Below are 13,149 nucleotides of genomic sequence, written 5' to 3'. Positions count from 1 at the left end.
TCTCTGCTGCCTTTGACACTGTCGACCATCCCCTCCTCCTCCATACCTTATCTCACCTTGGCTTCACGGACTCTGTCCTCTCCTGGTTCTCCTCTTACCTCTCTGGCCGATCATTCTCAGTCTCCTTCGCTGGAGCCTCCTCCCCCTCCCATCCTTTAACTGTTGGAGTTCCTCAAGGGTCAGTTCTCGGCCCTCTTCCGTTCTCCATTTACACTCACTCCCTCGGTGAACTCATTCGCTCTCACGGCTTTGACTACCATCTCTACGCAAATGACACGCAGATCTACATCTCCGCCCCTGTCCTCTCCCCCTCCCTTCAGGCTCGCATCTCCTGCCTCCGGGACGTCTCCACCTGGATGTCGGCCTGCCACCTAAAACTCCTAAGACACCTAAGACATGAGCGAGACTGAGCTCCTCATCTTCCCTCCCAAACCCGGTCCTCTCCCAGACTTCTCTATCACCGTGGATGGCATGACCATCCTTCCCGTCTCTCGGGCCCGCGATCTCGGTATCATCCTTGACTCGTCTCTCTCGTTCACCCCACACATCCTATCTGTTACCGAGACCTGCCGGTTTCACCTCTACAATGTCGCCGAGATCCGCCCTTTCCTCTCCACCCAGATGGCTACCTTACTGTTACGGGCTCTCGTTATATCCCGGCTAGACTACCGTGTCGGCCTTCTCGCTGACCTCCCTTCCTCCTCTCTCGCCCCGCTCCAGTCTATTCTTCACTCCGCTGACCGGCTCATCTTCCTGCAGAAACGATCGGGGCATGTCACTCCCCTTCTTAAACAACTCCAGTGGTTGCCTATCAACCTCTGCTCCAAACAAAAACTCCTCATTCTAGGCTTCGAGGCTCTCTGTCACCTTGCCCCTTCCCACCTCTCCTCCCTTCTCTCTTTCTACCGCCCACCCCGCACGCTCCGCTCCTCCGCCGCCCACCTCCTCACCGTCCCTCGGTCTCGCCCATCCCGCCGTCGACCCCTGGGTCACGTCCTCCCGCGGTCCCGGAACGCCCTCCCTCCTCACCTCCGCCAAACTGATTCTCTTCCCTCTTCAAAACCTTACTTAAAAATCACCTCCTCCAAGAGGCGTTCCCAGACTGAGCTCCTCTTCCCCCTCTACTCCCTCTGCCATCCCCCCTTTACCTCTCCGCAGCTAAAGCCTCATTTTCCCCTTTTCCCTCTGCTCCTCCACCTCTCCCTTCCCATCCCCACAGCACTGTACTCGTCCGCTCAACTGTATCTATTTTCGTTACCCTATTTATTTTGTTAATGAATTGTACATCACCTCGATTCTATTTAGTCGCCATCGGTTTTTACGAGATGTTCTTCCCCTTGACTCTGTTTATTGCCATTGTTCTCGTCTGTCCGTCTCCCCCGATTAGACCGTAAGCCCGTCAAACGGCAGGGACTGTCTCTATCTGTTGCCGACTTGTTCATCCCAAGCGCTTAGTACAGTGCTCTGCACATAGTAAGCGCTAAATAAATACTATTGAATGAATAAAAGGCAAGGAGTTCATCAGTGGTATTTATCGAGCGCTTGCTTATTGATTTCTCAGCGTGTCTGCCCCATTCATTAGAGTAGGGGCACGGTCCCCTTTATGCATTATTTTAAGTGCCCAGTCACCCAACCCTCCAGCCCCACAGCTCAGGAGCAGTTCTTGAGAACGGGGTGAGGGAAGGACCCCGGAACAGGTCATGGTGGAAGCTCTGGGGGCTCGGGGCTGCAGACTGACTGGCAGGATGCTGTGTGGATGATCTTAACCTATCGCCACCTGATCGTGCAACCTCTGCCTAGCGCCTTCGAGATCCATCACCGGCCACCCTACTCGGGGATGGTATTACGGTTGCAGGCTTCCGGACCGGGGAGGGAGGCAAAAGGAAAGGTGAGATCACAATGGGTAAGAGGTGGGTTGGATTCTAGACTGAGCTCACTATGGGCAGGGGCTGTGTCTATTATACTGTACTCTCCTAAGCTCTTAGTATAGTGCTTGGCACACTTGTCTGCTGTGTGACTTTGGGCAAGTCACTCCGCTTCTCTGCCTCAGGTTCCTCATCTGTAAAATGGGGATTGAGACCGTGAGCCCCCACGTAGGACAGGGACTGTGTCCAACCCGATTTGCTTGTAAAATAATGATAACGATGGCATTTGTTAAGCGCTTATGTGTGAAGCACTGTTTTAAGCACTGGGGGTATACAAGATGATCAGTTGTCCCACGTGGGGCTTACAGTCTTCATCCCCATTTTACAGATGAGGTAACAGGCCCAGAGAAGTGAAGTGACTTGCCCAAAGTCACACAGCTGACAAGTGGCAGAGCTGGGATTTGAACCCATAACCTCTGACTCCCCAGCCCGTGCCCTTTCAATTGAGCCACGCTGCTTCTCCACCCCAGCGCTTAGTACAGTGCCTGGCACGCAGTATGTGCTTAACAAAAGCCATAATTATTAAATACAAATGAATGAAGTAAAGTCAGGGCTAGAGATAGTGCTAGGTGTCTGAGCATAATGCTGCATTTTCAGTTTTTAATAACAACGTTGGTATTTGTTAAGCACTTACTATGTGGCAAGCACTGTTCCAAGCACTGGGGTAGATACAAGATTGTCCCACGTAGGGCTCACAGTCCTTATCCCCATCTTTCAGACGAGGTAACTGAGGCACAGAGAAGTTAATAATAATGATGGTATTTAAGTGCTTACTTTGTGCTGACCACTGTTCTAAGCGCTGGGGTAGATACTGGGTAATAATAATAATTATGGTATTTGCTAAGCACTTACTATGTACAGAGCACTGTTTTAAGCGCTGGGGTGGATACAGGGTAATCAGATTGTCCCACGTGGGGCACACGTGTTTTAGTCCCCATTTTTACAAATGAGGTTTATTGCTATTCTTGTTTATTGCTATTGTTCTTGTCTGTCCGTCTCCCCGGATTAGACTGTAAGCCCGTCAAAGGGCAGGGACTGTATCTGTTACCGATTTGTACATTCCAAGTGCTTAGTACAGTGCTCTACACATAGTAAATGCCCAATAAATACTATTGAATGAATGAATGTGGCCCAGAGAAGTGAAGTGACTCGCCTAAGGTCACACAGCAGACAAGTAGCAGAGCTAGGATTAGAACCCTCTCTTCCCCTCTTCAAAGCCCTCCTGAGGGCTCACCTCCTCCAGGAGGCCTTCCTACACTGAGCCCCCCCCCCCCCCCCCCGGTCCCTCTGCTCTTCCCCCTTCCCTTCAGCACTGTACTCATTTCTATATATTATTTACCACCCTATTTATTCTGTTCATGAGGTGTACATCCCCTTCATTCTATGTATCGTGATGATGTCTTGTTTTTGTTTTGTTTTGCCGTCCGTCTCCCCCATTTAGACCATGAGCCTGTCAATGGGCAGGGATCGACTCTTATCTGTTGCAGAATTGTCCATTCCAAGCGCTTAGTCCAGTGCCCTGCACATAGGAAGTGCTCAATAAATGCTATTGAATGAAGGGGCAGGAATTGTCTCTATGTGTTGGCGAATTGTCCATTCTAAGCGCTTAGTCCAGTGCTCTGCACATAGGAACTGCTCAATAAATGCTATTGAATGAAGGGGCAGGGATTGTCTCTATGTGTTGCCGAATTGTCCATTCTAAGCGCTTAGTACAGTGCCCTGCACATAGGAAATGTTCAAATACTATTGAATGAATGAGCAGGGACTGTCTCTATCTGTTGCTGAATTGTCCATTCCAAGCGTTTAATCCAGTGCTTTGCACATAGGAAGCACTCAATAAATGTTTTTGAATGAAAGGGCAGAGACTGTCTCTGTTGCCGAACTGTCCATTCCAAGCGTTTAGCCCAGTGCTCTGCACATAAGAAGCGCTCAATAAATACTATTGAATGAAGGGGCAGGGTTTGTCTCTATCTGTTGCCGAATTGTCCATTCCAAGCGCTTAGTCCAGTGCTCTGCACCAAGTAAGCGCTCAATAAATACGACTGAATGACTGCCCTCCCAGCCCGGGCCTGGGAGTCAGAGGTCATGGGTTCGAATCCCGGCTCTGCCACTTAGCTGTGGGACTGTGGGCGAGTCACTTCACTGTGCCTCAGTTCCCTCCTCTGTAAAATGGGGATTAAGACTGGGAGCCCCACATGGGACAACCTGATGACCCTGTATCTCCCCCAGCGCTTAGAGCAGTGCTCTGCACATAGTAAGCGCTTAACAAATGCCAACATTATTAACAAGTGCCATCATTATTATTATTTGGGCGCAATTATTATGTCGCCCAAGGTCACGGCCTTTTTACCAGCGGGAGAAGGGCCGAGGCGCTGAGGAACGCGGCCAACCGGAAGTCGGGTCTGCGGGCTGCCCTTAGCCAAGATGGCGGCGCCCGCCTCCTTCCGGGCGCTGGCGCGGGCGGATGACGTCACCGCGGGCCGTCGCGGCGGGGGCGGCGTCCAGGCGGCGGCGTCTAGGCGGCGTCGGGCCCGGCCGGTCGGGGGAAGATGTTGAGCCGGCTGCAGGAGCTGCGGAAGGAGGAGGAGACGCTGCTCAGGGTGAAGGCGGCGCTCTACGACCAGCTCAACCGCCTCAAGGTGACCGACCGACCGACGGAGGGAGGGAGGGAGGGAGGGAGGAAGGGAGGCTGCCCCCCCCCCCGCCCGGGCCCCGATCCACACCCGCGGTGGGGGGGGGGGCGGGGGCGGGGCCTCTGGCGAGGGCCCCGCCCCCTCTCTGAGCGCGACCAATCCCTGGCCACGCCTCGTCGTTGGCCACGCCCCCTCCTTTGAGCCCGCCCAATCCCTGGCCACGTCCCCTCGCCGCCGATCCCGTCCAATCCCTGGTCACGCCTCGTCGTTGGCCACTCCCCCTCACCGCTGGCCACGCCCATCGTGGAGCACGTTCGATTCCCGGCCACGCCCCCACCTCTGATCACGTCATTCATTCATTCAATAGTATTTATTGAGCGCTTACTATGTGCAGAGCACTGTACTAAGCGCTTGGGATGAACAAGTCGGCAACGGATAGAGACGGTCCCTGCCGTTTGACGGGCTTACATTCTGATCGGGGGAGACGGACAGACGAGAACAATGGCACTAAACAGCGTCAAGGGGAAGAACATCTCGTAAAAACCGATGGCAACTAAATAGAATCAAGGCGATGTACAATTCATTAACAAAATAAATAGGGTAACGAAAATATATACAGATGAGCGGACGAGTACAGTGCTGTGGGGATGGGAAGGGAGAGGGGGAGGAGCAGAGGGAAAAGGGGAAAATGAGGGTTTAGCTGCGGAGAGGTAAGGAAGCAGCGTGGCTCAGTGGAAAGAGCATGGGCTTTGGAGTCAGAGGTCATGAGTTCGAATCCCAGCTCTGCCACTTACCAGCTGTGTGACTGTGGGCGAGTCACTTAACTTCTCTGTGCCTCAGTTACCTCATCTGTAAAATGGGGATTAAGACTGTGAGCCCCACCTGGGACATCCTGATTCCCCTGTGTCTACCCCAGCGCTTAGAACAGTGCTCGGCACATAGTAAGTGCTTAATAAATACCAACATTATTAAAGGGGGGGTCCAATCCCTGGCCGCGCCTCGTCGCTGACCACGCCCCCCTCCCTCCTCCCACCCCCAACGGCCCGCGGCCGGCCCTTCGTCCATTCACTCATTCATTCATTCATTCATTCACTCATCATTGATAATAATAACGTTGGTATCTGTTAAGCGCTTCCTATGTGCCGAGCACTGTTCTAAGCGCAGGGGGAGGTCCAGGGTCATCAGGCTGTCCCCCGTGAGGCTCCCAATCTTCATCCCCATTTTCCAGACGAGGTCACCCAGCTGACAGGTAGCGGAGGCCGGATTAGAACCCACGACCTCTGACTCCTAAGTTCTTTCCACTGAGCCACGCTGCTTCTCATTCAGTCATTTATTGAGCAATCACTATGTGCGGAGCACTGTACTAAGCGCTTGCCCTCCCTTCCCCATTCCCCCTACTCCCTCCCTCTGCCCCTACCCGCTTCCCCATCCCACACATTTGTATATATTATAATAATAATAATATTGATGGTATTTGTTGAGTGCTTACTATGTGCAAAGCACTGTTTTAAGCACTGGGGGCTACAAGGTGATCAGGTTGTCCCACGTGGGGTTCACAGACAGTCCCCATTTTCCAGATGAAGTAACTGAGGCACAGAGAAGTGAAGTGACTTGCCCAAAGTCACAGCTGACAAGCGGCGGAGCCGGGACTAGAACCCATGACCTCTGACTCGCAAGCTCGGGCTCTTTCCACGGAGCCATGCTGCTTATGTATTACTCTATTTCTTTTATTAATGATGCCTATTTATCTCTGTTTGTCTTGATGGTATTGACACCTGACTGCTTGTTTTGTTCTCTGTCTCCCCCTTTCAAACTGTGAGCCCGTTGTTGGACAGGGATTGTCTCTATCTGATGCGCAATTACTCATTCAATCATATTTCTTGAGCGCTTGCTATGTGCAGAGCACTGTACCATTCCAAGCGTTCAGCACAGTGCTCTGCACACAGTAAGCACTCAATAAATACGAATGAATGAATGGAAGTACAGTTCAGCAGTAGAGACAATCCCTACCCACAACGTGCTCACAGTCTAGACCGGGATGGACGGACACGATAATAATGATGGCGGGCAGCTGGCAGAGGCGGGATCCGAATCCAGGTCCTTCTGACTCCCAGGCCCGGGTTCTACCCACTAGGCCGCCCGGACTTGCCTTAAACCCCTGCAGCCTGGCTTGCTTTAGTCAAACGCGTGTTTTATTTTACAGGTCGAAGAACTGGCCCTTCAGTCGATGATCGACTCCAGGGAGGGGAATGGAATGGTGTCTTCTCCACCCTTAACCGAGGACCCTCCAAATGTAAGCCCAGAGTCTGTCGTTTGAAAAGCTCCCCCATTTCTCTGCTCCCCTCCCCACCCGCCCCCAACTCTTGCACCCGAGGAGTGAAGATCGGTATTAAATCACAAGAATCTCAGGGTACCTTGGAATGTTCTTCGGGTGGTTGTTTTTTTTTTAATGTAACTGGTTCCTCCGCGTTCTGGTAATAACCTTTGAACAGAACTTTATTCCCAGCAATTGGTTGGTCTCACTTTATATTACAAGTTGGCATTGTTGGAAGTTGTGTATTAATCTTTCCTCTGCGATGAGTTTGACCAGCCTACTCTTAACATTGAGGAAAACCTGTCACAGATGCATTAAAGCTGTTGCTTTTAGGAGACATAACGCAAAAAATACACGCAGCATGGTGTAGTGGATAGAGCACAGGCCTGGGAGTCAGAAGGACCTAGGTTCTAATTCTGGCACTGCCAACTGTCTGTTGGGGACTTCGGCAAGTCACTTGGCTTCTCTGGGCCTCGGTTCCCTCGTCTGCAAAATGGGGATGAAGACTGTGAGTCTCATGTGGGACAGGAACTGTGTCCAACCTGATAATAATAATAATGATGGCATTTGTTAAGCACTTACTATGTGCAAAGCACTGTTCTAAGCCCTGGGGTAGATACAAGGTGATCAGGTTGTCCCACGTGGGGCTCACAGTCTTAATCCCCATTTTACAGATGAGGTAACTGGGGCACAGAGAAGTGAAGCGACTCGCTCAAAGTCACACAGCTGACAAGTGGCGGAGCGGGACTAGAACCCATGACCTCTGACTCCCAAGCCCGGGCTCTTTCCACTGAGCCACGCTGCTTCTCTGCTGATTAACTTGTATGTACCCCAGCTCTTAATACAGTGCTTGGCACATAGTAAGCACTTAACAAATACCATTCACTACAACAACACAATCACTTTTTTGGCAAAGTGGCAAAGAGGACCAAAAATCTTTCACGGTCACTAGGTTGAACTTGGCTGAGGTTCATGATTCTGGCCCTCTTATCGGATGATCTGGAACAATAATTTAACCTATCACCTAAGTTTCCCATTTCTTCATTAGTGGATAATAACAATTCTTCCAGAGCTGCCTGGTGGACTTAAATATTGGGGTGTTTTCAGATTTTTTAATTACACCCTCTGGACTCTTAAGTTCGTTGTGGGCAGGGAATGTGTCTGTTTATTGTACTATTGTACTCTCCCAAGCGCTCAGTACAGTCCTCTGCGCACAGTAAGTGCTCAATAAATACGGCTGAATATACATCCCTCCTCGAGCAGGAAATTTCTGCCTGCCCTCAGGTACCCTATACTCTGGCCCCGAGGGGAGAGTTTGAGCTCTTCGTTCATTTGATTGCATCTGTTGAGCGCTTACTGTGTGCAGAGAAAACACTGTCATAAGCGCTTGGGAGAGCACAGTAGAACGACAGACACATTCCCTGCCCACACGAGCTTACAATCTAAGCATTTGTGCAGCCCCCTCGCCGCCCCCAAGCCCCCCAAGCTTCAGAGGGAAGCTGGTTCCAGGTCATAAGCTACTCAGAGCCCTGGCTGTCAGGGAAGGTTCGTGCAAGGATACAGAAAATCTTTCGCAATAAGAGTGTCACAGGGAAGTTGCACAAGCAGCCACCAAGTTGGGTTTTTTTTTTATGGTATTTGTTAAGCGCTTACTGTGCGTCAGGAACTGTTCTAAGCGCTGGGGGAGATACAAGCAAATCAGGTCAGGACACAGTCCCGGTCCCACATGGGGTGCACAGTCTTAATCACCATTTTTTACAGATGAGGTAACTGAGGCCCAGAGAAGCGAAGGGACTTGCCCTAGGTCACACAGCAGACAAGTGGCAGAGCAGGGATTAGAACTCAGGTCCTTCTGACTCCCAGGCCCGGGCTCCAAGGCAGCCCTCAGGTCGGCGTTCCCACTGTAAATGTGGGACAGAATGCAAGGACTTTCTGTGGAATTTAAGGTGCCCCACCCCCACATTAGGGGGGAAGTGAAAGCGAAGCCTCAGGGGGGAATCTGGCAGCTAATTTTGCACGCCCAAAAGCATCTGACAACCTCAAGCCCAAGCAGGTCTACTGGGGAAGGGAACCGTCATGATCGGGGGTGCGGGGGGAAGACGGGCTCCCCACCCGGTAGCCAGGCAGTCGGTTGTATGTCTTGAACACTTAGTTTGTGCAGAGCACTGTACTAAGCACTTGGGAGAGTACAATACTCTGCCCCTTGTCAGCTGTGTATCTGTGGGCAAGTCACTTCACTTCTCTGTGCCTCAATTCCCTCATCTGTAAAATGGGGATGAAGACCGTGAGCCTCACGTGGGACAACCTCATTCCCCTGAATCTAGCCCAGCACTTAGAACAGTGCTCTGCACATAGTAAGCGCTTAACAAATACCAACATTATTATTATTATTGTTACTATTGTTATTATTGTTATAATACTGCATAACCTGCCCTTGAGTAATTAGCTAACACTGAGCAGCGCACTCAATGATCCCAATTCTGGGTCTGGGAATATTACCTTGGTTTAATTGAGCAGTGTGGCCTATTGGATAGAGCCTGGTCATGGGAGTCAGAAGGACCTGGGTTCTAATCCCAGCTCTGCCACTTCTCAGCTGTGTGACTTTGGGCAAGTCACTTAACTTCTCTGTGCCTCAGTTACCTCATTTGGAAAATGGGGATTAAAAATGTGAGCCTCATGTGGGACAACCTGATGACCCAGTGCTTAGAACAGTGCTCTGCACATAGTAAGCGCTTAACAAATACCAACATTAGTATTAATCCCCGCCCTGTCACTTGTCTGCTGTGTGGCCTTGGGCAAGTCTCTTCACTTCCGGGCCTCAGTTCCGTCATCTGTAAAATAGGGATTAAGCCTCTGAGCCCCATGTGGGACAGGGAATGTGTCCAAGCTGCTGATCTCGTATCTAGTCAGTCGTATTTATTGAACACTTAGTGTTTGCAGAGCACTGGTCTCAGCGCTTGGGAGAGAACAATATAACGGACACATTCCCTGCTCACAACGAGTTTACAGTCCGGAGGGGGCCTGGGGGAGAGGGCCTCTCCTCTCATATTAAATTTAATATGAATTTAAAAAATGACAGTTATGTACATAAGTGCTGTGGGCTGGGAGGCGGAGATGAATAAAGGGAGCCGATCAGGGCGATGCAGAAGGGAGCTGAAGAACGGGGAAAAAGAGGGCTTAGTCAGGGAAGGCCCCTTGGAGGAGATGAGCCTTCAATATAAGGCTTTGAAGTGGGAGAGTAATTGTCTGTCAGATAGGAAGAGGGAGGGCGTTCTAGGCCAGAGGCAGGACGTGGGTGAGAGGTCGGTGGTCAGATAGACGAGATCGAGGTACAGTGAGAATTAATTAATTAATGTTGGTATTTAAGCGCTTACTATGTGCCGAGCACTGTTCTAAGCGCTGGGGTAGACATAGGGGAATCAGGTTGTCCCACGTGGGGCTCACAGTCTTAATCCCCATTTTACAGATGAGGGAACTGAGGCACAGAGAAGTTAAGTGACTTGCCCACAGTCACACAGCCGACAAGAGGCAGAGCTGGGATTCGAACTCATGAGCCCTGACTCCAAAGCCCGTGCTCTTTCCACTGCGCCACGCTGCTTCTCTAAGGTGAGAAGGTTAGCATTAGAGGAACGAAATGTGTAGGCTAGGTTGAGCAGGAGAGTAGCGAGGTGAGATGTTTTACTACAGTGCCTGGCACATAGTGCTTAACAAATACCATAAAAAAAGAAACAGGGTGGGCAGAGAGAAGGGGAAGAAATTTAGCGCTGGTTTTTCCAATACCTTTTAAAGCAACTGAAGCTCTCCGTTGTCCCCTCCAATTCTGTTTCCATCAGATCATGGTGCACGTAGATAACGAAGTTTCTATCAATCAAACCGAACTCCAGCTCAGCCTGAAAGATCACACTGAGGAGCAGGAGGAGGAGGAAGAGGAGGAGGAAGAATCCGATTCTTGAAGGGGAAAGGTGGAGTTTTGACTTAGCCCAGATTCAAGAACCATCCCTCACTTGAATGAAGCTGTCACAGATAGACTGTGGCCAGCCCCCCCAAGGAATCAAGAACCGCCCAAGGAGGAGAGCGCGCCGTGTCATTACGCGTACGCCAAGTTCTGACGAGTCAAAATAAGTTTGTGTAGGGAATACAGAGACCCGGATTTTACCATTTAAATGTAGAGTGGGGAAGATCTTTTCACTTAGCTATACGAAGTACCTTAAAGCATTTATCTAAAAGTAAGGCCCCCTGTAATTCCAGAAACATCTCCTGGTGTTTAAGGGGGGCGGGCAGGGTGAAACGGGAGCCAGCTGATTCATAAGGCACCTCTGCTGAGAGACTGTGTGAGCCACCCCGAGGAGCAGGGCCCGGAGAGGCAGCTCGTCCTAAACCACGAAGTAGGCCACGCCATCGGCACAGCGCCGAGGAAATCCGCCTGTCGCCCTTTGCGACCGAAGCAGGCCGAAAGGTGGAGACAGAGTAAGTTTCTGTGTCGAATGCTACAGGACCAGCTCCTCCGAAGGAGAAAAAAATACAGTGATGTCGGAGACATGTGATACACATTTTACCCCTAGTTAAAAAAAAAGGTTGCTTGATAAACAGCAGTTCTGCTTTGAAGAGAGAGACGGGTTCGCTTTAGAATGTCAGGACATCAATTAAAGTTGATTTCTCGCTTTCCCCTTCCCACCCCTCAATAAAGTAAAGTGAGAGCTACAGAAAAAGGGTGTCAGTGTTGCCTCTGTGGTCAGAATTTCAGCGTACTTTCCCTTCCTCCTGGGGCAGGGTGTGGAGTTGCTGCTCAATCAGTTCTTGTTTGTGCAAGGTTTTCTTTCTATTAAAAATGGAAAATAAAGGGAACATCTTAATATAGAACTTCCTGTGAAACTACTGCAGGAAAAGCAAAGTACACGTTTCCTAACTGAGGCTCCGTGGACGGAGAGCCCCTCTTCTGAAGTGTGCAAAGTTCATCACAGAAATTGTCAAAGCAAGCTACTGAAGGTTGAAACTTGCACAGCAGGGAAAATCGTGGCCAATTTGAAGAGTGACTTTCTAGTAACTTTATTCATGCCATGGTCTGTGTTTTTTTTCCCTCCAGAGCAGACTTCAGACTTGCCTTTTCCCACCGGAGAACAAATAGGCACGCTTCTAATCGGGCTGATCCAAGTTTGCATTTTCTCAGAGGAGGAAGAGAGCAAGCATGAGGGTTTAAGATAGACCGGAACCCTTTAATTAAAGTTAAAGGTTGGCCTTTGAACAGCTAAGTGGTCACGCCAATTCATAATTAGAAAAAAGTTCTCTCCTAGACGGAAGGAGAGACGCTGATTTAGGTGAGGGTAGTTATAAACGTGCCACAATTTTTTTTTCCCCAATTGTATTCTGGTTAAGTCACCAAAATATTCTTACATCCTGCTTGCTGCTGGGGCAGAAAAGGGAGGAGCCCAAGAAGTTTCTTTGTGGGATGCTTTAATCTGACCAAGAAGTTTGTGTGTGCGGTGGGGGATAGTTTCCTTAACTGAGTGGAAGCTGCAGTTGTACAGAGAAATGAAGAGGTTAAAGCAAGGCAGTTTATTATAAACTTTCTCACATAGGCAACAGTATGAAAAAATCTGACAAGCCAAAAAATGCCTTCCATAACTTTTGGTTTAACCTACGGAATTCATCTGCCTGTTCACAATGGCAGCACAACAGTCAAAACTTTGGAATGAATCACTGAATCAGTGATACTGATTGAGCACTTACTATGTTCAGATCGCTGTTCTAAGTGTGCTTGAGAGAGTCCAATGCAATAATAATCATAATAATTGTATTTCTTAAGCACTCACTAATAAGCAGATATGTTCCCTGCCCATAACGACCTTACAGTCTAGAGGACAGAACTTCATGCTAGGGTGCCTTCCCTTGGCAAAGGAGGAAAAACCTCCCAACGCTCACTTTGGAGCGCATTCCACCTCACTTCCCATCGCTCCAGCCCAGTGTGTGCTATGAAGGGAAAAAGAAAAGTTGCCCAACATTATCATGGAGTCACTCTCAGAACCCCCATCTTTGGACAAGAGCTAGACTGAGGAGCCCCATGTGGGACAGACGATCTGATCTGATTACCTTGTATCTTCCCCAGCACTTAGAATAGTGTTTGACGCAAAGTAAGCGCTTCAATCAATCAGTGGTATTTACTGAGTGCTTACTATGTGCAGACTAAGCACTTGGGAGAGTTCAATAAGAGAGACTTAGCAGATACATTCCCTGACCATAATGAGCTTTTACATTCTAGAGGATACCATTAAAAAAATTA

General features: G+C 49.8%; 1 protein-coding gene across 1 annotated transcript; it reads left to right on the top strand.

The window, feature by feature from the left end:
* The first annotated feature begins 4,411 nt into the window (after positions 1-4,411).
* On the top strand, positions 4,412-11,581 carry SNAPC5 (small nuclear RNA activating complex polypeptide 5). Its single transcript, XM_029064286.2, has 3 exons — positions 4,412-4,564; positions 6,762-6,851; positions 10,706-11,581. Exons 1-3 carry the CDS (start codon positions 4,475-4,477, stop codon positions 10,823-10,825), a joined length of 300 nt encoding a protein of 99 aa, XP_028920119.1. The 5' UTR covers positions 4,412-4,474; the 3' UTR covers positions 10,826-11,581.
* The last annotated feature ends 1,568 nt before the right edge of the window (positions 11,582-13,149 follow it).

The sequence above is a fragment of the Ornithorhynchus anatinus genome, chromosome 5, assembly GCF_004115215.2.
Source record: "Ornithorhynchus anatinus isolate Pmale09 chromosome 5, mOrnAna1.pri.v4, whole genome shotgun sequence".
Lineage (NCBI taxonomy): Eukaryota > Metazoa > Chordata > Mammalia > Monotremata > Ornithorhynchidae > Ornithorhynchus > Ornithorhynchus anatinus.
Note: the sequence above shows the minus strand (reverse complement) of the source record. Positions and strands in the feature narration are given on the sequence as shown.